A 25,156-nucleotide genomic window follows, 5' to 3' on the forward strand; every position below is an offset into this window, starting at 1 on the left:
GTTTTAAACGCTGTCGAACTTACCTGTGCTCTCGTTAAATGTGTCCTTCCAAACGAAATCATTTCTATTGCAAATGAAATGATGCATTAAAGCAAATTCGAGGTAGGTGATGGTGGCTGAGAATAGCTTCTAGTTTGCCGCATTAAAGGAAAATCGAGACAGGTTATAGCGCCTGAGTACAGCTTCTAGTTTGCTCCCGGAACGATCAGTTTTGATATCCTTCAGGTACATTCACTGTGACATTCGGGTTTCCTACGACTTGAATACAGTGTGCCAGTCACACACAATAGACAGTAAAAGCACTGGACGTTTTCTCCTATGGTGAACTAACGAGCTAAAATCTGAATCTACGTCTTTACTATGTAAACTACAACGCTATGAAGGTTATGACAGAGAGTACTTCCTGTTGTGCGACGTATTAGAGTTTCTTCCCGTTTCATTTGCTTATGGAGCGTGGGAAAAGTGATTGCTTTGATGTCGCTTTACTACCTGTAATTAATATCGTGTTCGCAGTTACTGCACGAGAGGTACGTAGGAGCTTGTAGCATATTCCTAGATTCCGCAGTAAATACTCGTTCTTGAACCTTTGTAAGCAGGCTTTCGCGAGGTAGCTGACGTGCGATTTCAAGCGTTTGTCGTTTAAGGTTTTTCATTTCACGACACTCTCCTGTGGACAAAAAACTGTTACCTTTCATGCTGTCCTTTGTATTTATTCTATATACTTTTTTCGTCCTATTTTGTGTTGGTCCCACACACTGGAAAATATTGTAATGTCGGTCATACAACTGTTTTTAAGTAATCTCCTTTCCCAGTAACTTACCAATGTAAAATTGTTAAGGCTTTCGTGGCTCCATCCACCCTTGCTGTATCTGCGACTTACGCTATTTCATCATTGCATTCCATTAGGAGGCTCATGCCTTTAAAATTACAGGACCATTGTCAGAGGACCAAATTAACTAGACGGCTCAGTCATTGGTTATGATACCAGCGATAATGATGATGATAATTACGGTAATGTTGATGATCACCATCTACATCGTCGTTTTCACTTTATTTGTTTGTTGTGTTTTGTCTCAAATGATTCTTTTTCGACTACCTCGTTCCATCTTAACTATCTTTCCAACCTTAATTCTCCGTTAATCCGTCTTAATTTTTGTCCACCAAAGACGGAGACGAGAGAGAAACGTTATTCTCTAGGGGACATCTGCATTCAAATTAGTTTCTTGTCTGCAACGTTCGAATAAAGGCTAGGAGAAAACAAAGCTGTGTGTGGTACGCACTTTTCCTTGCAGAGGGTCATAGAAGCGCTGTATCAGCTGGATACACGTGGACTTGCCACAGCCGGAGCTGCCCACTAGCGCCACCGTCTCTCCGGCTTTGATCTTGAGGTTCAGGCCTTGCAGGATCTGAAAATGTGAAATATATCTATTTATCCTCGGAGGTAAATATGAATAATAATACCGTAATGAAGTAAAATATAGGAACGCCAGCAAATGATCCACACTTGATGCAAATACAAACGTCTGATCTTCGCCAAAAAAGGTAGTGTACAATACGTAAATAAGTGAAAAGATCTAATACTGCATCACAACATCGGCGACTTATGTCTGGAACCAGTCATAAACGTATTTTAGCTAGATCGATCATATGCGTCACGTTGTGTGGAAAACATGTGTGACATTGAAATTCAATGAAAAAGTTTTATGGAAGTGTTATTCATTAAATCAGATATCATCCGACAGATTGTCGAGCGCTGTTTGTCACTCTGGGAACCTTCCTTAGCTGTATTAACGGAAGAAATAGAAAAATTTAGACGAGGTCAGCGCGGTTCCTCGTCATTTTTTTAGTCACTGGAAGGGCGTAAGAAAAATGCTAAACTGGCTGTAGTGGGAAGTGGTACAACAAAGACTATACATCGCGGAAAAGCTTACTCTTAAAATTATGTAAGTAAATATTCCGAGACGCATATGTGCCCCCATCAGGTAGCTTTAAGTGGAGACTGAAGTTGTTTGAGCATGATATTTATATATTCAACTCTAGTCGCTAATTAGATATGTCGGATATTGAAAATAGCACTCTGTATAGCACAAACTTGCATTTTGTTAAATGATGCGATCAATCTAAATTATCTCATATCTTAACAACTGAACCGGTTTTTTTCAATAGTTTACTTTCCCGTTCCAATAGTTACTATTTATCATTCCTCTCTACATAGAGCAATAATGCACTTCGACTGTTTAGCAGTATACGTAAAACCTAATGTCACTGTTCAATACGATATGAGACATAGCGAATGAGTAATAACTACTTAGGTTTCGAAAGATGGCTGTGCACTCACCCTGACGCCCTTCCGTGAAGGGTACTCGAAGTGGACGTCTTGGAAACTCACATCGCCGTTGACGTCAGACGGGCGCTCGCCCTCTTCAGACAAGCTGTCGATGGGCGACTTGCGGTCAATGACGGCGAAGACTTTGGCAGCGGCTCCCCTAGCCATCGAGAAGGCCTCAATGAAGGGCGACGACATACCGAACATCCAGGAGCCCATCATGACTGAGTAGAACACCTGCAGCGGTAACACTCGCGGTAATAAGTAACAGCATGCAAACAATTACACAGTGGCTTACTGTGAACACGTCAACTTCATCCTGTGCATTACAAGTGCCTCACCTTCAAGATAAAATATTACTCCCTGTGGCAGATTTTTGTTCCGTTGTGCCTGCTAAAACTAAATCAAACAATGGATCAAGAGTAAGTACAAAACAATTTGAAGCCATTTTGACTGTTTTTCGTCCGTGACTGTCTCAAAAAATATGTAAAGGTTTTTTAAATTACCGCTACCAGTTACAAACTTCGTCAACTACTGTATTACTTATTTATTTAGCGACATTATTCGAGGTAAACCTCATCTTCAGGCTAAATGGAATTACAAAAACAACTTTAAAATAAGGCCGTACAGATGTTACATAGTCTATTGCGATCGTGTTTCGAAGTTACTGCTGTGTTAGTGACAATTTGTGAAAAGTGAGCAGGAGAGGCAAGGAAATGGAGGCACCCCAGCCCATCACTACGAGACTGCCACACCAGAAGAAAAAAGATGACCACAGCATTCACGAAAAGACTATGTAACACCTCTATGGCTTTATTTTAAAGATGTTTTTGTAATGCCATTTAGCCAAAAGTTGAGGTTTACCTCGAAACATGTCGCTAAATAAATAAGTAATACAATAGTTGACGAAATTTGTGACTGGTAGCGGTAATTTAAAAAACCTTTACATAGTACAAAATAAATGTCGAACGAGTAACGCTTTTTTTTCTCAAAAACATAACAAAAACAAAATATATACTAAAAGGTACTTAAAATATATATCAACATAACAGAAATCAAATTCGTGCTGAAACGTACTTAAAATCAGTACCTGACGAGGCAGTAACGAGCTAGGATGAGAGACTTTGTTCAGTTTAGAACGTCGTGTGCCTCGTCAAACCGTAATGTGGAGATGTGCACAGGACGAATGTGCGTACCAACCTGTACAATGTGCCCTTTCTTTTCCTCCCTTTGAGACACCATTCACTGGCCCGAATAAATTAGTAAACGGTTGTCTGGCTATTCCCCACATCACAGAGACTGTACGCTGAAGCGCCAAAGAAACTGATATAGCCATGTGTATGCAAATACAGAGATATCTAAACAGACAGAAGACAGCACTGTGGTCGGCAACGCCTATATAAGACAACAAGTGTTGTTAGATCGGTTACTGCTGCGACAACGGCAGGTTATCAACACCGAAGTGAGTTTGAAGGTGGTGTTATAGTCGGCACACGAGCCATGGGACACAGCATCTCCGAGGTGGTAATGACGTAAGATTTTTCCCGTACGACCGTTTCACGAGTGTACCGTGAGTATCAGGAATCTGGTAAAACATCAAATCTCCGACATCGCTGCGGCCAGAAAAAGATCCTGCAACAACGGGACCAACGACGGCTGAACTGAATCGTTCGAGGTGACAGAAATGAAATCCTTTCGGAAACTGCTGCAGATTTCAATGCTGGGCGATCAACAAGTGTAGTGTCAGCATGCGAACCATTCAAAGAAACAACATCGATATCGGCTTTCGGTGGCGGAGGCCTACTCATGTGCCCGTTGATGACTGCACGACACAAAGATTTACCCCTCAAAAAATGGTTCAAATGGCTCTGAGCACTATGGAACTTAACTTCTATGGTCATCAGTCCCCTAGAACTTAGAACTACTTAAACCTAACTAACCTAAGGACATCACACAACACCCAGCCATCACGAGGCAGAGAAAATCCCTGACCCCGCCGGGAATCGAACCCGAGAACCCGGGCGTGGGAAGCGAGAACGCTACCGCACGACCACGAGATGCGGGCATTTACACCTCATCTGGGCCCATTAACACCGACACTGGTCTATTGATGACTGGAAAAATGTTGACCGGTCGGACGAGTCTCGTTTCAAATTGTATCGAGCGGATGGATGTGTACGGGTATGGAGACAACTCATTTATTCATGGACCCTGAAAGTCAGCAAGGGACTGTTCAAGCTCTGTAATGGTGAGGGGCGTGTGCAGTTGGAGCGTTATGGGACCCTGATACTTCTAAATACGACTCTGACTGGTGTCACGTACATAACATCATGTCTGATGACCTGCATCCGTTCATGTCCATTGTGCATTCTGACGGACTTGGGCAATTCCAGCAGGACAATGCGACACCCCACACGTCCAGAATTGCTACAGAGTGGCTCCAGTAACACTCTTCTGAGTTTAAACGTTTCCGCTGGCGACCAAACTCCCCAGACACGAACATTATTGAGCATGTGTGGGCTGCCTTGCAAGGTTCTATTCAGAAAAGACCTCCACCCCCTCGTACTCTTACGGATTTATGGACAGCCCTGCGGATTCATAATGTCAGTTCCCTCTAGCACTACTTCAGACGTTAGTTGAGCCCATGCTACGTCCTGTTGCGGCACTTCTGCGTGTTCGAGGGGGCCCTACACGATATTAGGCAGGTGTACCAGTTTCTTTGGCTCTTCAGTGTATATTCGGATCATTAGGCTCAATTAATCTTCAAAATTCTGTGAGATAAGGGTTTAAACCCACTAAACTTTCTTTGGGCCTCTGACTGCTTCGAAGACCTTTGATTCTTCGTTTCATCGTAGGAAAGGGAGGTTATCAACAAACAAACTGGGTCACAATACATATAATAAAATAAGGAAGGATCAGTAGGGTTGTACGTCACCTAGGCAACGAGATCGCTGGAGACGAAGCACAAGCTCGAATTCTTGTTTGGAAAACTAGGAAGGAAATCGGCCATACCATTTCAAAAAGATCATCCCGGTATTTGGTGGCATTTGCCTGGACCTAAATCTGGACAACCAGACGCAGATTACAACCGTCGTCCTCCCGAATATGAGGACCATTGCACCGCCTTGCTCGGTCACATAGAGGGTGAACGGGTTTAAGTGCAGATATTCTCGTATGTAGTACGTTCGTATGTGCACCCATCAGTGTGTTGGTTGTTTTTTCTCTGCGTCAAACAGTCTTCCCACAAACATGTAACAAACTTTACGAACTGATGTTTTCTGCACAGCTGTCTCTGCAGCATTAAGTGGACTACGCCTGTCAGTATAGACTAACCGTTTTAGGTCACGTGTCAATACTTCAACACTTAACCTGCTGTCCAGGGAAAAATAAACATTAGTGGCTTGCTCTTGACACATACACTTGGAGGTACTAATCAATCTAAAAACGTATAACTTGTAATAGCTGTAGTTACTAGTCTGCAGATGACGTAAATACTAATGTAATACCGTTGAGTACACCACCCTCTTTCACTAATAGAAATTTCTGCATATATACCCCTTACTCCCTGTATAATAATGTAATATAAACTAGACAAAATACAGAGAAGGAAACACGCGAATAAAAAAAGAAATAAGAATAACCTTTGCTTACTATGACACCAGTGAACTGCGTGCACTTAGCCACCTCAAATTTCTTACGGCTAAGGCGTCACCGGTGCCTAACTCTAGCTTCTGCGCGTTATCAACGTCACCTAGATTCATGGAGGGCAACAACTCTGGATACAATGTCCGAATGAAGGACAAAAAGCGGTCAAACCACGACAGTGCTGTGTTTACTGTGACTGCCGTAGTATCAGCCCGTTTACTCTGCACTTGATCACTGATCACTGCTGATTCGTTTGCTCTTTGACTTGACATCAAAGTTGGTATACTATTTCCTTTACTCCAAATTGCCCTGGCTGCCCTTTTTGCACAATCTTGTGCCCACCGGCAACTATCATACAGAGACTGAATTCCAATGTTGTGCGATTCTTTCCATTCCCTAGGAGCATGTCTTCGGCTTACACAATAGTGTGGGGCACAACTGAAGAAAGCGAATGCGACGAGTGGCACTTGTTAGGAAAATCAAAACTATTCAGTTGCGCTAGCAACCTATTGACCATAATTTGACAGTGGGACTTAGTTTCTGGATTTCGTTGGTGGGGAGATATTACTTCGTACTCCACAATGTTTGTGATATGACAATGATAGTTGAGATTATCTGAAAAACGGAGACTTTAACACTGATTAAAGCCAATGACTCTAAGACCACTGTTAAATGTTTGTCCAGCATTACGATGGATAATGTAATCTGGTTGTTCGCTTTTATGTCTGTGGCACCTCATGCGTACTCTGTCATCTACTGCGTTCTTTTGCTACTGAGTCTCGTCTGAAAGCACTATTTGTTTCTGATTGGAATCCTTTTATTCTACATTGACGGTTTCTTTGTAGTTCGTGAAATCTGTAGTTTTGTATCAGTTATATCTCGCACAAAGGTTGAGGTATGTCTTATCCCGTATCGACGTCAGTTTTTGTGATTCATGAACAGATAGACTATTCTTTCGAATATCTTGTGCTTGTGTCTTCCCCGAAAAGGCCAATGTGGCATTGGTACAACTCCTATGACCTGCAGTTTTACATTGCTATTAATAACAGTGGTATAGGTGTACCATTAATCCCATTCAGACTCTCTAACATGGTAGTAGTGCCCCTGTGGTGTTGCCGTGTGACAATGTTCATGGAGACTAAATATTCGTCCACTATAAATTCGTGTCGTATGGTGGCACGTCACGTTGTCTGTGCGTTTATATTCTTAGAACGCTATCGCAGAAACAGTTACAACGTAGGGGCAACAAAAATTCGATTTTCAATACTTCGCGTAATTAGTGACTGAATTCAAAAATATTAAATCTCATCATGATATTCGTGTCAAGAGGTACAACCTTATGTTAAAAGGTTGAGAAATATTACAGCTGTATTTAATCTATCGTTTCTGAACACTGTAAGATCGTTTGGAAAAATTTCGGCTGAACTTATTTCCAGCTTTAGCTAGCTTTCTGAACCTATAACGACTGCAGACGAGTAACTACTGCTAGAAACTGTTCGTTTGTCCTGAGGCACCTTAACTGACGGAAACCTTTCCTAAACTTCTCTCTTACGTGCTTAAAGGCAAATATTCTACACATTAACTGATTTGAAAAGTATTCAGACGTTTCAAGCTGTTTTCTACATGGGAATTCGATTGTTTAAAGAATTGGGGATTTACTAGTTGTAATACAAGAGACGTTTACTAGGAATGGCGATATAACACGTAGATTATTATAGTCAAAAACGGGATTCGTGGCCAAGAGAAGTCTCCTAGTGTCAAATACAGACCTTAATTTAAGGAAGAAATTTCTGAGGAAGTACGTTTGGAGCACAGCATTGCATGTTTGTGAACCACAGACTACGGGGAAACCGAAACAGAAGAGAATTGAAGTATTTGAGATGTGGTACTACAGAAGAACGTTGAAAATTAGGTGGACTGATAAGATAAGGAATGAGAAGGTTCTTCGCAGAATAGCGAGGAAAGGAGTATACGAATAACACAGGCAAGAGGAAGGGACACGACGCTGGGACATCTGTTAAGACATCACGGAGTAACTTCCATGGTACTTGAGGGAGCTGTCGAGGGTAAAAACTGTAGTGTAAGACAGGGATTGGAATACATCCGGCAAATAATTAGGACATAGGTTGCAAGTGTTACTCTGAGGTGAAGGGGTTGGCACAGGAGAGCTTCGTGGTGGGACCCATTAAAACAAAAAAAATAAAAAAATCTCCACGCAACATTCAGGATTCTTCTGCGACCCATTAAGTAAGATTGGCATTAGTGAGGCCACTGCCTAATCACCAGAATACGCTTTGACTGTGCGGTGGTGGCTCATGTAGGTACCAATGACGCGTGTCGCTTTGGATCGGTGGAGATTCTCTCTGGTTTCGGGCGGCTATCAGAAATGGTAAAGACTACTAGTCTTTCTTGCGAGATTAAGGCGGAGCTCTCCATCTGCAGCATCGTCGATAAAACTGACTGTGGTCGTTTGGTGCAGAGCCGAGTGGAGGATCTGAATCAGTGGTTCAAGCGGTTCTGTGACCGTGTAAGCTGCAGATTCCTTGGCTTGCGCCATCGGGTGGTGGGTTTCCGGGTTCCGCTTAATAGGTCAGAAGTCCACTACACACAGGAAGCGGCTACACGGGTAGCGGGGGCTGTGTGGGAGGGACTGGGCGGTTTTTTAGGTTAGTGTGTCTCAGGGAATCGCTGTTCAGACGAAAAGTTTTCAAACGATCTTGCAGTGTTCAGAAACGATAGATTAAATACAGTTGGTGGTGGAGTATTTATTGCTGTCAGAAGTAGTTTGCCTGGTAGTGAAATTGAAGTAGATAGTTCCTGCGAGATAGTATGGGTAGAGGTTATACTTGATAATGGGACTAAACTATTACCTGGGTCGTTTTACCGCCCCCAACTCAGAAGCTATAGTTGCTAAACAGTTCAAAGAAAACTTGAGTCTCATTTCACATAGGTTCCCTACTCATACAACTACTTCAACCTACCCTCGATATTCTGGAAAAATTATACGTTTAAAGCCGGCGGCAGGCATAAAACGTCATCCAAAATTGTACTGAATGCATTCTCAAAAAATTATTTTGAACAATCAGTTCATGAGCCCACTCGAAGCGTAAATGGTTGCAAAAGCATTCTTGACCTCTTAGCAACAAATAATCCTGGACAAATACTGAGTATCGTGACGAATACAGGGATTAGCGACCACAAGGCAGTTGCTGCTAGGCTGAATACCGTAACACCTACAACAATCAAAAAGGAACGCAAAGTATATCTATTAAAAACAAAAAGCTGATAAAAATGATCTTAACGCCGTTTTAAGAGACAGTCTTCACTCCTTCCGATCTGATCATGAAAGCGTAGAAAAGTTGTGGAACGATTTCAAAGAGATAGTATCGACAGCAATTGAGAGATATATACCACATAAATTAATAAGTGATGATACTGATCTCCCATGGGTACACAAAACGGGTCAGATCGCTGTTGCAGAAGCAGCGAAAAAAAAGCACACCAAAATTAAAAGAACACAAAATCCTCAAGACTGGCAAAGTTTTACAGAAGTTATAAATCTAGCCCGTACTTCAATGCGAGATGTTTTTAATAATTTCCACAACGAAACTGTCTCGAAATCTCGCAGAAAACCCAAAGAGATTCTGCTCATACATAAAGCACACCAGTGGCATAACGCAGTCAATACCTTCACTGCGCGGTACCAACGGTGAAGTCGCTGATGACAGTGCCACTAAAGAAGAGTTATTAAACACAATTTTCCGAAACTCCTTCAACAAAGAAGACGAAGTAAATATTCCTGAATTCCAATCAAGAACAATTGCCAAGATGAGGAACATAGAAGTAGATATCCTTGGTGTTGCAAAGCAGCTTAAATCACTTGATAAAGGCAAGGCTTCCGGTCGAGATTGTATACCAGTCAGGTTCCTCTCAGAGTATGCTAATACAATAACTCCATATTTAGCAATTATATACGACCGTTCGCTCACAGAAAGATCCTAAAGACTGGAAAATTGCTCAAGTCACACCAATACCCAAAAAGGGAAGTGGGAGTAATCCTTTGAATTACAGGCCCACATCAATAGTGTCGATTTGCAGTAGGGTTCTGGAACATATACTGTATTCGAACATTATGAAGTACCTCGAAAAAGACGATTTATTAACACATAGTCAGCACGGATTCAGAAAGTATCATTCTTGCGAAACACAACTAGCTCTTTATGCTCATGAAGGAATGAGTGTTATCGGCAGGGGATGTCAAATTGAATCCACATTTTTAGATTTCGGGAAGGCTTTCGACACCGTTCCTCACAAGCGTCTTCTAACCAAACTGCGTGCCTATGGAATATCGCCCCAGTTGTGCGACTGGATTCGTGATTTCCTGTTAGAAGGGTCATAATTCGTAGTAATAGACGTAAAGCCATCGAGTAAAACAGAAGTAATATCCAGCGTTCCCCAAGCAGGTGTTATAGGCTCTCTATTGTTCCTGATCTATATTAACGACATAGGAGACAATCTCAGTAGCCGTCTGAGATTGTTTGCAGATGATGCTGTCATTTAACGTCTTGTAAAGTCATCAGATGACCAAACGAATTGTAAAATGATTTAGGTAAGATATCTGTATGGTGTGAAAAGTGGCAATTGACCCTGAATGAAGAAAAGTGTGAAGTTATTCACGTGAGTACTAAAAGAAATCCACTAAATTTTGGTTACGATATAAATCACACAAATCTGAAGGCTGTAAATTCAACTAAATACTTAGGGATTACTATTACAAATACGCTAAATTGGAACGATCACATAGATAACGTTGTGGGTAGAGCAAACCAAAGACTGCGATTCATTGGCAGAACACTTAGAAGGTACAACAGGTCTACAAAAGAGACTGCTTACACCACGCTTGTCCGCCGTATTCTGGAGTACTGCTGCGCGGTGTGGGATCCGCATCAGGTGGGGCTGACGGATGACATCGAAAAAGTACAAAGAAGGGCAGCTCGTTTTATATTATCGCGAAGCAGGGGAAATAGTGCCACAGACGTGATACGTGGAGTGACAATCATTAAAACAGAGGCGTTTTTCGCTGGACGGGATCTTCTCATGAAATTTCGATCACCAGTTTTCTCCTCCGATTGCGAAAACGTTCTGTTGGCACCCACCTACATAGGGAGAAATAATCACCACGATAAAATGAGAGAAATCAGGGCTCGCACAGAGAAATTTAAGTGCCTGCTTTTCCCGCGCGCCGTTCGAGAGTGGAGCGGTAGACAGAAAGCTTGAAGGTGGCTCATTGAACCCTCTGCCAGGCACTTTATTGTGAATAGCAGAGTAACCACGTAGATGTAGATTAATATAACATGCCTTACTTTGAAATGTCTGTAGAAGTCCTATCACCTGCATACAACCTCTATTACATGACAGTTTTCACAAAGAGTAGTGTGTGATACTTTTTTTGTGCAAGTGTTGCTTCATTTTCAAAATGACTGAACTGGCGCTTGTTGACTCCACTTCAAATGGGCAACAGTCGCCAGATCGGCATCTACCATGCATATGAGAAATAATACCCTGAAACATCGTTGTTTTGAAATAGTTTGTCGGTGCAGCTCGTGCATTCTGCGCCTGTTGTGCGACTCATACAGACACAGTTTTGTCACAACAAACTGCACATAAAGTTTTATTTGAAAACACATTTTCACTGCGACATCAGCTAGTACATGCGGTGGAAGATGGAGAAGTTCATCCCCTCAGCATCAGAACTTCAAGGCACAATCCAACCTCCGACGTGATTTTAACATTGTAACTATATTTAGCAACTTACCCTATGTTTTAAGTAAATAGCGCAATGAAACATTCTTTTCGCTTGGAAAGAAAATGCCCATAACTGACTTTTTTTTTTTTTTTTTTTATCCGACGCAAGGCGACATTAACTGAGATAGGGTTTTGCACCATTCCGATTTACTGTCGGAGACTCTGATTGAACAGCTATTCTAAAACCGACGGCATTGATCCGCATTCTTGTTACATCGTAAAGTTAATGTTCATAATTACATTATGGCGTAACAGCCATTATGACAGAGGTCACTAAAGGAGATGGGTACTCACGGTGATCATTGTTGAGGCGTCGTATATTCTCTCATTTTCGGGATACTCCCTGTCCCTTAGTATGAGGTTCACGCCGTACCAGAAGGCCAGACCATAGCTGCCAAAGGTGCAGAGCCAAAGCACCGAGTTTCCGAGACCCATGATGACGTTCTTCTTAACGCTCATTTTTATTGCTCCAAGCAACTTCGTGTTGTATCTAAAAAGGGAAATAATGAACAAAATTTTTATCAACTTATTGTACTATAAAAACGATTCGCTTTAACAGATTTTAATAGATTAAGTCGGTCTCGTATTTGTTTGTTTGTTAGGACTTCTCCGGTTAGTGTGCTTCGAAGTCTTCATGGGGTGTCAGTAAGGAACCAATTTTTCAGACCTATTAGTAAGCACGTTGTCAGTTGTGGCGTGCGTTCGCAATGGGCAGAAGCCATTGATAATGAATGGCTGTATGACGCATCTGACGTCCCAGAGGACCACAGGGGACGTGCCCCAACAAGTTCGAAATTATATGCACACAAAACTAGCAATGTGCGATTTCTTTCCTCCCCCCTGAGACACCACCCAGTGATCTGACTATACTAGCAAATCATCCTACCATTATTAATAAAGGGAACAAATTTCCTATACGAGTCTGCGATAATTATGAATATTTATTGCATAAAACCGTCCTGAGCAATTTAGACTGTTTTATTCACAAAATAACCAGCCTGCAGCTGTTTGTCTCTTTCGATATAGGCCTAACATATATCATATAGTAGTGCCGCTAGCGTCACATTATCTTCAAAATCCAATGAGACAAGTGCTGTCATCCTACTAAACTTTCTTAGGACCTTTGACTACTTCAATCTCGAAGAAATGCGGCTCCTTCGTTTCATCTGAGAAATACGGACAGATTATCAACAAACAAATTTGATCACAAGAACACATATAATAAGAGAACCGAAAAAAGACCAACCACTCAGCTGCATCAAGGTTTTGCCAAGTTTAGGAACAGTCTGGAAACCTACTTAAGTTGTAGTCCAGTCAGCGATAGGAAATTCCTTTATTCAGTTCTCTACTACGACGTCACTGATTATGCAAAAAAGTCTCATTATTTTACATCAAACTACGATCATCTAATGCTTATGAAAGTGTTCAGCATCACGCGAATTAAGGTGCGCTATTGTACAAACATTATCCTTTTTATGTGCAAGCATGTCTCAACACCTCTGTGCCATGATCATAGCTAACCTAACAAAAATTATTCACAAATATTAAAGTCCATTGTGAGTTTTTTGTTATTGTCTAAATTTTTTTAAGACAACTTGCAGTCTACAACAAAATGATTTTATTGTAAGGTTGATTGGAAAGCTATGACATCATTTCACCTATGAACGTCACTTTGTTGTACGAAACTATTTTTCGGTTACTTACAGTCATTTTTGCGGCACCTGTCCCTTCCTGCATGTTCAACTGTAGTAAGAGCACACACAGAAACACGGTTCTTTCTTTTACACGCAAGTTAAAACTACAAAATTTCACAAAATAACAAAAGTTTGGTCCCCGTAGATATTCAATTGTTTCCATTCTCCTTCTGGCATTTCACTTAACCTTCGTTTTCATTCTATCCCCCCCCTCTTACACTGTTTGTCTACGCCTGTGTGTGGGTCTCTGCGTGGTTTTTTTTTTTTTTTTAGTTCCTTAATGTGTTAAATGGTGTGTCATTGCACAAGACCGTGGCTGGAATTTAGTATTTTCAAATCTGTGCCTATTTTAGTTGGATGGTGACTGTGGATCATCAAGTGTCCTGCAGATGTGGTATGTGAGCTACTTCTTTTTAGAACTTTGAGGGGTTCGGAACATGTTGTTTTAAAATTTTCGCGCATAAAAATTACCTTTATAGATATAATTAGACGTAAATCGTCAACTAACCTCACAATAATACCATTTGGTTCGTAGTACACTCCTGGAAATGGAAAAAAGAACACATTGACACCGGTGTGTCAGACCCACCATACTTGCTCCGGACACTGCGAGAGGGCTGTACAAGCAATGATCACACGCACGGCACAGCGGACACACCAGGAACCGCGGTGTTGGCAGTCGAATGGCGCTAGCTGCGCAGCATTTGTGCACCGCCGCCGTCAGTGTCAGCCAGTTTGCCGTGGCATATGGAGCTCCATCGCAGTCTTTAACACTGGTAGCATGCCGCAACAGCGTGGACGTGAACCGTATGTGCAGTTGACGGACTTTGAGCGAGGGCGTATAGTGGGCATGCGGGAGGCCGGGTGGACGTACCACCGAGTTGCTCAACACGTGGGGCGTGAGGTCTCCACAGTACATCGATGTTGTCGCCAGTGGTCGGCGGAAGGTGCACGTGCCCGTCGACCTGGGACCGGACCGCAGCGACGCACGGATGCACGCCAAGACCGTAGAATCCTACGCAGTGCCGTAGGGGACCGCACCGCCACTTCCCAGCAAATTAGGGACACTGTTGCTCCTGGGGTATCGGCGAGGACCATTCGCAACCGTCTCCATGAAGCTGGGCTACGGTCCCGCACACCGTTAGGCCGTCTTCCGCTCACGCCCCAACAACGTGCAGCCCGCCTCCAGTGGTGTCGCGACAGGCGTGAATGGAGGAACGAATGGAGACGTGTCGTCTTCAGCGATGAGAGTCGCTTCTGCCTTGGTGCCAATGATGGTCGTATGCGTGTTTGGCGCCGTGCAGGTGAGCGCCACAATCAGGACTGCATACGACCGAGGCACACAGGGCCAACACCCGGCATCATGGTGTGGGGAGCGATCTCCTACACTGGCCGTACACCACTGGTGATCGTCGAGGGGACACTGAATAGTGCACGGTACATCCAAACCGTCATCGAACCCATCGTTCTACCATTCCTAGACCGGCAAGGGAACTTGCTGTTCCAACAGGACAATGCACGTCCGCATGTATCCCGTGCCACCCAACGTGATCTAGAAGGTGTAAGTCAACTACCCTGGCCAGCAAGATCTCCGGATCTGTCCCCCATTGAGCATGTTTGGGACTGGATGAAGCGTCGTCTCACGCGGTCTGCACGTCCAGCACGAACGCTGGTCCAACTGAGGCGCCAGGTGGAAATGGCATGGCAAGCAGTTCCACAGGACTACATCCAGCATCTCTACGATCGTCTCCATGGGAGAATAGCAGCCTGCATTGCTGCGAAAGGTGGATATACACTGTACTAGTGCCGACATTGTGCATGCTCTGTTGCCTGTGTCTATGTGCCTGTGGTTCTGTCAGTGTGATCATGTGATGTATCTGACCCTAGGAATGTGTCAATAAAGTTTCCCCTTCCTGGGACAATGAATTCACGGTGTTCTTATTTCAATTTCCAGGAGTGTATTATGAAAATATGGTCTTACAGTAACTAACAACAATAGAGGATAAGGTAAAACTCATAAAAGACTTAAAATGTTCACGCTTAATTTTTATTACAATAGCTGTGTACATAAAAAATGTTCTCATTTCACAAGCCATTATAAAAATACCCACTGATGACTGCACAGAGAGGCTGAAACGTTGATTGTTTAATAGGCGTATCTGGATTCCCATAATTTAATCTGCAAACACCTCTATACCGGTACTGTTAGAGCTTCAGAACCAAATGGTGATGGTTCAGTAACATTTTTTACCATCAGGTTGCTCCGATGGCTGCTTGCTGCCCGAGCCTGTTCTCGCTCACCACTTCTCCAGAACCGTCGTCCTCTCGCCTTGTGCGATCACTTGCTGCACACTTCCTATCATAATACTGTCTGACTGGCTGTATCGTAATAGTTAACACTAGTTTCCTTGGATTGCTGTTCAAGTTCTTGTCTGCGAATCTTTGAAGATACTATCTTTGGGCTACGTTCTAGTTATTCTCCGCATGCACGTGAGCGTTGTGTGTGTGTGTGTGTGTGTGTGTGTGTGTGTGTGTGTGTGTGTGGACGCGCGTGTGTGAGTATTCGTCTACATGCATATTCAAAACTTCCACGCGCTATTCACCTGTGTCAGATATTTAGAGACATTTTGATAAAACATCTTCTAAACAAAAAAGTAAATGGTAGTTACTTCAAAAAATAGCTTGTGCTATTGGATGTGGTATAATTCATTACGGTTGTTCTGTAGTCACGAAAATGAGGAACCCTGCAAATTGTTAATAAGCAAATAGAGTTGTAGGGCTGAGCGTTTAGTTCGCTGTTGACGGACTCCTGAGCGTGAATAATCTGTCTTCTTGTGGTAAGTATCTCATTTAAAACGGAAATCTCTGTCGTAACATAAAACTCTAGGAATAAGGTCATCGTTGTTGTGCGGGGTGAAATTGAATTTTATTTTTAACTTAGAGATACATTAGATCTCGCAAAAGATAGTAATATATTGCCAAACATTGTGAATCTTTGGATTACTTCTTTGCTGCTTGAGTAGTCCCCGCCAGGAGGTCATAATAGGGGATCACTGTACCTCTAGAATATTTTACGCTGGGGGATGCCATCTTCAGTAGAGCTGCATGTCTTCAATAAGTATAATGGCTGTAATATTCTCTGGTTTTCGTCCTTTGCTGTACCAACATAGCAGGGCTATGTAGGCTAATGTTACAAAGCTAAGTCAGTCCATGATCCAGATTGTTCCCCCGGTAATTTCTAAAAAGGCAGTAGTCCTTCTTCACGGACCGCAAGTCAGTCTGGCTTCTCATGAGGGTCTCATCATGAAAAATAGATCTGGCACTCTACGCATAAGAGAAAAGAATGTTAGATGCCTTAATTAAATAAATAGGTTAGAGAACTTAAAAACAGAGATGGGGACTTTGAAAGATGTAGTGGCAGTTGGGGAAGTGCTGTGGGAGAGAGAACAGAACTTCTGGTCAGTCAAGTACGGGGTTATCAACACGTCATTAAATAGGCGCGCCGCAAGAGTAGGTTTAATAATAAATAAGAAAATACGAATGCTGTGAACCACTCTGAATAGCGTAGTGTACGCATTATCCTAGCCAAGACTCGCTCCATTATTACAATATTCGGTATATGTCTACTAGTTTCGCAGATGATGAGGATGTTGAAAGAATCTTTGACGAGATAAAGCAAATCATTCAGTTCGTTAAGAGAGTCGAAAATGTAATTGTGATGGGGAACTGGAATGAAATAGCAAAAAAAAGCAAAGGTAAAATGCTTTGTGGCACTTTATACAGCTTTTGCTTATCTTGTTGCCTGATGTTCTTTCTCTTTCGTTCCCTTGAGTTCATATGCCAGTTGAAGTGTGAACTTCTTGGTTTCCATTTTCTTGTTGGTTACTATGTTATAGAGGACCCATACAGTTATTGCCGCCATGTCGAGTATGTTGTAGAAGACACACATTGGCCGTCTCCTACATGTAACCTTCGTAGTATATTTACGGGTCATTTCATCAACCACGTCCGCCCTGTACTTTATTACATTGTAGAGCGTTACGGTTTCAGTTTTTTTTCCTTCCTTGCTTATTGCTACTTCAGCATGCCGCGTACTCAGAAGAATGATATTTTTATTCTTCTTTCCTTGGTATACACCCAAGGTGTATTCTGTGTTGCCACTATTGTGCAGTATTGTGGTGGAGTGTATTTCAGCATTCGGCTTCCTTACTTCATCGGAAACTTCACAGTGGATCTTGTTCATTGTACCAACTAATGAAGTTTTCTTTTGTTTGAGTTTTTAGCAAGTTGAAGAGACGTAAACAAGTTGTCTGTGGTCATATTTCTTCCTTGATTTACAAATGGTTCCATGAGACACAGAACGGCGTACTCAGAAAGTTATACTTACATTGATATGGTGTCTGTTCTTTCGGACATGTCTGAAAGAACAGACACCATATCCATATAATTATATAGTTCTGGCAATACTGGACATGACCTTCTTCTTCTGTGCAGATGCACACATATTACCCGAACTCTTACGGGACTTGGTAAGAATGTCTTCCACGAGTAATGAGTGTGTTGGGTTGGGGCAATACGACTGTAGTGTGTGGACATATGAGGTGCGACAATAAAGTAGTGAGACTGATGTGAAAAAAATGTTGCTTACCGTTTTAGTCAAGTTTAGTGTTGTCTCGTTCAAAGTAGTTCCCTTCTGATTGCACACACTTTTTCCAGCGCTTCTGCCACTGATGGTAACATTTCTGGACCTCATCTCCTGTAATATCCTTCGAAACCCTCGTCACAGCTTTTTGGACATCTTGTGTTGTTTGAAAATGGTGCCCCTTGACCGCCGTTTTGACTCTTAGAAATAGAAAAAAGTTGCACGGAGCGATATCTGGCGAATAAGGTGGCTGTGGTAGTAACGAAATTTGTTTTGAGGTTAAAAATTGCTGTACTGACAGAGCAGTATGGGATGGCGCATTGTCGTGATGCAGAATCCAATTATCAGCAGTGGTGGCATGGACATGAAGAAGTCTTTTACGAAGTCTTTATAAAATTTCTTTGTAGTAATATTGGTTAACTGTTAGTCCAGGAGGCACCCAGTTTTTATGAACAATTCCCTTGGAATCAAAGAAGCACACAAGCATGCAGTTCACTCTTCATTTTGATATGCGAGCTTTTTTTGGTCTAAGTGCTCCCTTTCAGCATCATTGCGAACTTTGGCGTTTTGTCTCTGGATCGTACTGAAAAAACCAACTTTCGTCACCAGTGATAACACGGCTCAACAATTCTGGATTGATTTCCGTTTGCTCTAACAGATCGGCTGCCACATTTTTCCGTGTTTCTCATTGTTGTGGTGTGAGATTTTTGGGGACCATTTCTGCACAAATCTTTCTCACACCAAGATCTCCAGTTATTATTAGACGAATCATTTCTCGATTGATGTTCAGTTCTTCTGCAATCATTTTCATGGATAATCTTCAATCATATCGTACGAGTTCACACACCCAGGCCAAGTTGACATCCGTCCGTTAGGTTGATGGTCGTCCACTGCGGTCTTCATCTTCAACATTCGTTCTGCCTTCACTAAACATTTTATGCCAATGAAAAACTTGAGCTCTTGACATAACCTCCTCTCCAAAAGCCTTCTTACCGTAAGCTGTCATCGCGTTTTCACCCAGTTCAACGCAAAAAAGAAGTGGCATACCATTGCACAATATTATGCGGCTCCATTTCCATGACGAGAGACACAAACACATTTTAACTTATTACAGCACAACTCACAACTCAGCAGTTGCATCGATATGCCACTTGGACTAGAAGCAGCTTATAGACCACGGTCAAAGATATTGTGGCTAAGCAAGCCTGCAGGGTTGTCACATCTTGCAAAGAAAATCAGTCTCATTACTTTATTGTCGCACCTCATGTAAGGTGAGAATGTGGGTCTCGCGGGAGGCGTGTGCGAGATAGTCCCTGCAGTCGCACTATCCTCTGTGCCCTCAGTGGCTCAGATGGACAGAGCATCTGCCATGTAAGCAGGAGATCCTGGGCGCGAGTCCTGGTCGACGCACACATTTTCACCTGTCCCTGCTGATGTATATCAACGCCCGTCAGCAGCTGAAGGTATTAATACATAATTCTAATTACTCTGCAAGTGGTTGTTTCTCTCTATGCATGTCCTCTTTGCCGAGGTATGGAAAAGCATGACATATATACTTTGTCATTACATCAACAGCCAAACAGAATTTGGGAACTCTCCTCAAATTGCAGATACAAGAGCGGATTTGTTGGCTGCCAGGCGTTCAGCCCAGGTTGATTTTTTATCAAAACAGAGAAATCTGAACAGCTCTTGAAACCTGTCCCTTGGCATAATGTCCTTGATAAAAGCAGGCCCCCAAGTGTGCGATGAGAGATCATCCTCAGACATACCTTTTGTGCACAATACACCCTGAACATACATGATGGCTATCAGTTTCTCTAATTCCTCAAGTGACACAGTACAGTCATTGTTCTTTAGTACTTTTCAAGCATTTGATTTTGCATATTTCTTCATGAGACGTAGCATTTCTTCAGAAAAACAAGATGGAAGGCTGTCTAGTCATTCGCAAGCATAAGCAATGGGACCTCCTCTCTCCTTCAGAACATTCACAGCTAACCACCTTCCTGAAGATGAATAATTTCCAATCTCCCACACGGTTCTATCCCTTGCAATCATCTTTGTAGACTCTTCCATTCGTACTTGCTGTGGTGAAAGAGGTGATGATTGACGTATATCAGCATTTGAATCCCCTTCCACTAATCGCCCCTCGCTCACAATGTCTCCACATTCACTTGTATCAGGTACATAATCGTCATCTTCACCAGTCAAGTCAATTTCCGTTTCAACTTCGGAGTTCTCTAATAGACGTAACACTTCATCAGAAAGTCCACGCTGACGATACATGTTCGAAAACGTGTTTCACGTACAAAGACTGCCTGAGTGACACAACATGAGCTGTGGTGGACTGGAATGTACACGTGCCAAGTTACAACAATGAGGAGTAACTGCCCTATGTCGCTGCTCGCTGTTGACTCTGTACTGTTGGATAATATACACATATTCAGAAGAGATATTACCGTGGGCTCAAATTGACCCCTTCCGCCGTTCCAGGTATACTGAATGAAATGGCTAAGAAATTAAAATATTTTGTAAATACTAAAACATCTCCTGAAAGAGGAGAAAAAAATTGGAAAAAGTCATAATTTCATTTACGAAATAAATAAATTGGATATGACATTGAATGAAAAACGTATGACAGGGGCCATTTTGATCCCTTCCGCTGCTCTAGTGTTAATGATTACTGTATAGTTTTAGCGGAGACCCTTGATGGTGTGACACGAGAGCGCGCTCACCTCTCGGACTCCTTGTCCTGCCCGCCGAAGGCGATGACGGTGCGGATGGCGCTGAGAACCTCCTCCGCGATGGCGCCCGCCTTGCCGTACTCGGCCAGCTCCTTCTTGGCGAGCCGCGACGAGAAGACCTCGATGACGGAGAGCGACGCCATGATGATGGGGAACGAGATGAGGCAGATGAGCGCCAGCTCCCAGCCGCGCACCAGCGCCAGCACCAGGCCGCCCAGGAACGTCACCAGGTACGTCGCGAACATCACCACCTTCTCTCCGATGCCGTCTTCCATCTTCGTCAAGTCTCTGAAAGAATCCATCGTACAGATCTCAGATTTTTCCCGTTGCAGATCAAATACTGCAATATGCGCTTAATGTTATATATGTGAGTGTCAAAATATTATGACCACTGTCCACAGCACATTCAATGTAGCCTTGTGTGCACTTGACACGCACAGAGCGAAGACGATTGGGAAATCATTCTAGCGACGATACGGGCTGCTCACTAGGAATCCAGTGACATAAGCGACTCTGAGAAAGGGCGCCTGGGATAAGGCTTTCGGAAACGGTGAAACTGGTCGTCCGTTTGGGTGCTGCTGGAAGAAGAATGGTGCAACCACCAGTGGGTGACTAGGTGTTGGACGTTGATGCCTTTTCAGAGGACATGGAGGTCGGAGGCTTGTCCGCTTTCAATAACAGGGTACGCTACGATCTGTGGTTGTCATTACGACAATGTACACTGCTGGTGTAGGTACAAGTGTTTCGGAACACATCATTTAATGCACATTGTTGGATTTGGAGGCTTAGCAGCAGACGAATCCTGCGTTTCCATGTTGACCAAACGATATCGTCAGTTATGATTACAATGGGGATGGGATCATCAAGATTTCACTGTGGATGAATGGAAAGGTGTCGCGCTGTCGGATGAATCACGTTTCTTGTTACACTAGGTCGATGGTCGCGTCTGGATACACCGTCATCATGGCAAACGGCTGTTAGAAATATGGACCATGCCACGAATGCAAGCCACTGGGGGCAGTTAGCTTTCGGTAGTAACCTAAGGCGCCATGACAGCTTTCAAATACCTGAAAACTGAAACAGTTACTCTTTGACAGCTACTTCCATTCTGTAGAAGAATTTTGATTACTGTAATGTGTAAAAAGTGGTGGGTAGGAATTAATGACCCATGTCCGTATTTTTTTTAAAGCAGGGCTTGTAAATGTTCAGCACGTGATTGTAAAGTGACTTGTACCGCACCATTACGATTTACGAACGCGAAACGATACAATATTGCAGTGCCTGTGATATTTGCCGCAGTGCTTGTTCCTTTGGAAAATCATGCATGTCCGAAGGAACATTATATAGTAATTCGGAATAACAAAGGGACTGCAATATCGTATTTACCCGCCGACACCGTGAAAGCGACTTTCAAATAAAATGTCTCCTCTGTGAGAGAATATACATAAAAGATGCTCGAGGACAGGTTGTAGACACATGGAATTTTCGGTGTGGTCGTGAGTCGTGCTCGGATAGTCAATTGGTAGGGCGACCGATCGCGATAAGCGGGAAATACGGGTTCGGGTCCCGGTTCCGCAGAAATTTCATTGTCGTCATTCCATTATACAGCTGATGGTACTCCATATTCGCCCTGGGGGGTTACCCTCGGGCTCGGCGACGCTTCAAACAGCAAAATGTAACGAGATATTCGAAAGGAAGGCCAGAGCTCGGAAATTCACATGAGCTGTAAGGCGGCTCAGTGATGCCACATTGGCACAAAATTTCACCACAGTTGTGCGCAAAGCCACCGTGGACGTTTCGTACGATGGGAAGATCTTACATTTCATCGCTTCATTTGACGCCTCCACTACGCCCAGCGTTGAAACGAAGCGGTCCTCATATGGTTGGCTGGGAAAAAAATTTCACTAATCGACACAAAAAGGCGTTAGAAGGTGACGTAAAGGGCGTCAATGAAACAATATCCTTCCTTCACTTCGGCGTTCATTTACGCAAATTTCGCAGTCGAACACGACAGTTTGCGGCGCGATGTGCAACGAAACGCCGTTCATGACAACCTTTGACTCTTCCCGACACAATCTGGGCGATTAAAACTCTTCTCTAAGGGTGTCGCGGTCCTAATCTCCATCGCTGAAGCGTCAAGATAAGGGGTAAGGGGAGGGAGGGGGCCGGGTTTGACGACTTTCTCATCGTGTGACACGCCCACGGAAGCACTGGGAAAAACTATGGTGAAATTTGGTGCCAATGAAATATCGTTAACCTACCTTACATCTCACATGAACTGCTGGGCTCTGGCCTTTCCTTCGCATGTTCCAACACCTTGCTGTCTGAATCGCCTCCTGACTGCCAGGTACCTGCTCAGCAACAGTATTCTCTATTTGAGACGGTGACTAATACATGGCGTACATAAAGTCCGGGAACACTTTGAATTACCAACCATTGTACAGATATCATACATATGTCATTTTGAAGAGAAACCCTGAAAGTTTTTTTTCATATATACCGTCACAGCGCAGTTTGGTATTTTGCCGATATGAAACTTCCTGGCAGATTAAAACTGTGTGCCCGACGGAGACTCGAACTCGGGAAGTTTCATATCAGCGCACACTCCGCTGCAGAGTGAAAATCTCATTCTGGAATTTGCCGATAGTCAGCGCTACTCGCAAAGATGGTGAGTTCACTTGCGGAGCGAGCTTCCTGATTTGTGAAGTTCGACAAAAAAAGGTGTGCTACAGCTATTCAACAGATATTTAGAACCAAGTACGGTAGAAGCCACCCACAAGGAAGACCATTTACCGCTGGCACAACAAATTCGTTACGACGGGTTGCCTGTGCCCGTCAAAGAGAAGCGGACGTCCCGGTGTGCGTGAAGGGCGTTGGGGTTGGGTTGTTTGGAGGAGACCAAACAGCGAGGTCATCGGTCTCGGGAAGGACGGGGAAGGAAGTCGGCCGTGCCCTTTCACAGGAACCATCCCGGCATTTGCCTGGAGCGATTTAGGTAAATCACGGAAAACCGAAATCAGGATGGCCTGACGCGGAATTGAACCGTAGTCCTCCCGAATGCGAGTCCAGTTTGCTAGCCACTGTGCCACCTCGCTCGGTAGCCAGTGTGGGTGAAGTGAATGTGGAGCGCGTACGAGAGACATTCATAAGGAGTCCAAAGAAATCGGTGCGTCATACATCCCGTGAACTCGAAATGGCTCCAATGATACTGTGGAAAGTCCTGCCACAGAAGCTTTCTATGAAACCATTCATACTGGAACTAGTGCAGATGCTCAATGACGACCACAAAGACAACCGTTTTGAGTTTTGTTCGCAGTTGCAACAATTGATGAGGATGGGAATGGCACTGTTGATTGCTTACTTTTTAGCGACGAAGGCACTTTTCACACTCCTGGGAAAGTGAACAGGCATAATTGTCGAATCTGGGGTACAAAGCATCCACACGAATGCATTGAATTTGAGCGTGATTCCCCAAAGGTAAATGTTTTTTGTGTCTAGTCACGTCGAAAACTGTACGGGCCATTCTTCTTTACCTAGAGCATTGTCACTGGTATTCCTACCTGGACATGTTGCAGCAATGGCTGATGCCTCAAATGCAGTCGGACTCTCCATTCATCTTTCAGCAGGATGGGGCTCCACCTCATTTTCATCTGTAAGTTCGTGGGTACCTGAACACGGAGCTGCCTCATCGATGGATCGGTCGTGCTACAGAAGGGGACAGACAGCTGTTTCGTGAAATGGTCTCCCCGATCACCAGATCTCACTCTGTGTGACTTTTTTCTGTGGGGACACGCTAAAGATCTGGTGTATGTACCGCCTCTACCACGTGATGTAGCAGAGCTCCGGGAGGGAATACGGGAAGCGACTGCCACAGTCGACGATGCCATCTGGGATGGGTATGACAAGAATTAGATTATCGTATTGACGTCTGCCAGGTCACTCAAGGCTCGCATATCGAATGCTTGTAAAAAAAACTTTCAGAGTTTCTCTTCATAATGCAATATGTATAACATATGTACAATGTTTGGTTCTTGTGCCACAAGTAATTGAAAGTGCTTCCGGACTTTATGTATACCCTGTATATTACGCTATGAGCTTGTGGTAATGGGAAACATCAGCATTTTGATGCAGTTTCAGTGAAAGTAGTCTGTTTCAACAGTAATGTCGGAGACGTATTCGGTCAGCGTTTGAAATTTAATAGAACCGATTATTAGTTTCTTAAGGTTCAGCAATATTTCTTCGTTGATGTTCGTAGCACCTAATGAAGACAGCTAGTCCATTTGGCGTAATATTTCCCCAAAAA

The 25,156-nt window shown here is 43.4% G+C and overlaps 1 protein-coding gene across 3 annotated transcripts in view; it reads right to left on the minus strand.

Annotated features, from left to right (window-relative positions):
- LOC124605616 (ATP-dependent translocase ABCB1-like) overlaps positions 1-25,156 on the minus strand; it is a 242,334-nt gene that overhangs the window by 111,891 nt on the left and 105,287 nt on the right. For all 3 annotated transcript variants that reach the window (XM_047137424.1, XM_047137423.1, XM_047137425.1), the window contains 4 exons: positions 20,845-21,141; positions 12,071-12,266; positions 2,339-2,563; positions 1,281-1,406 (listed from right to left, as the gene is read on the minus strand). In XM_047137424.1, the coding sequence (XP_046993380.1) occupies positions 1,281-1,406; positions 2,339-2,563; positions 12,071-12,266; positions 20,845-21,141 (844 nt within the window). The remainder of the gene's footprint in view (positions 1-1,280; positions 1,407-2,338; positions 2,564-12,070; positions 12,267-20,844; positions 21,142-25,156) is intronic.

The sequence above is a fragment of the Schistocerca americana genome, chromosome 3 (genome assembly GCF_021461395.2).
Source record: "Schistocerca americana isolate TAMUIC-IGC-003095 chromosome 3, iqSchAmer2.1, whole genome shotgun sequence".
Classification (NCBI taxonomy): Eukaryota; Metazoa; Arthropoda; class Insecta; order Orthoptera; family Acrididae; genus Schistocerca; species Schistocerca americana.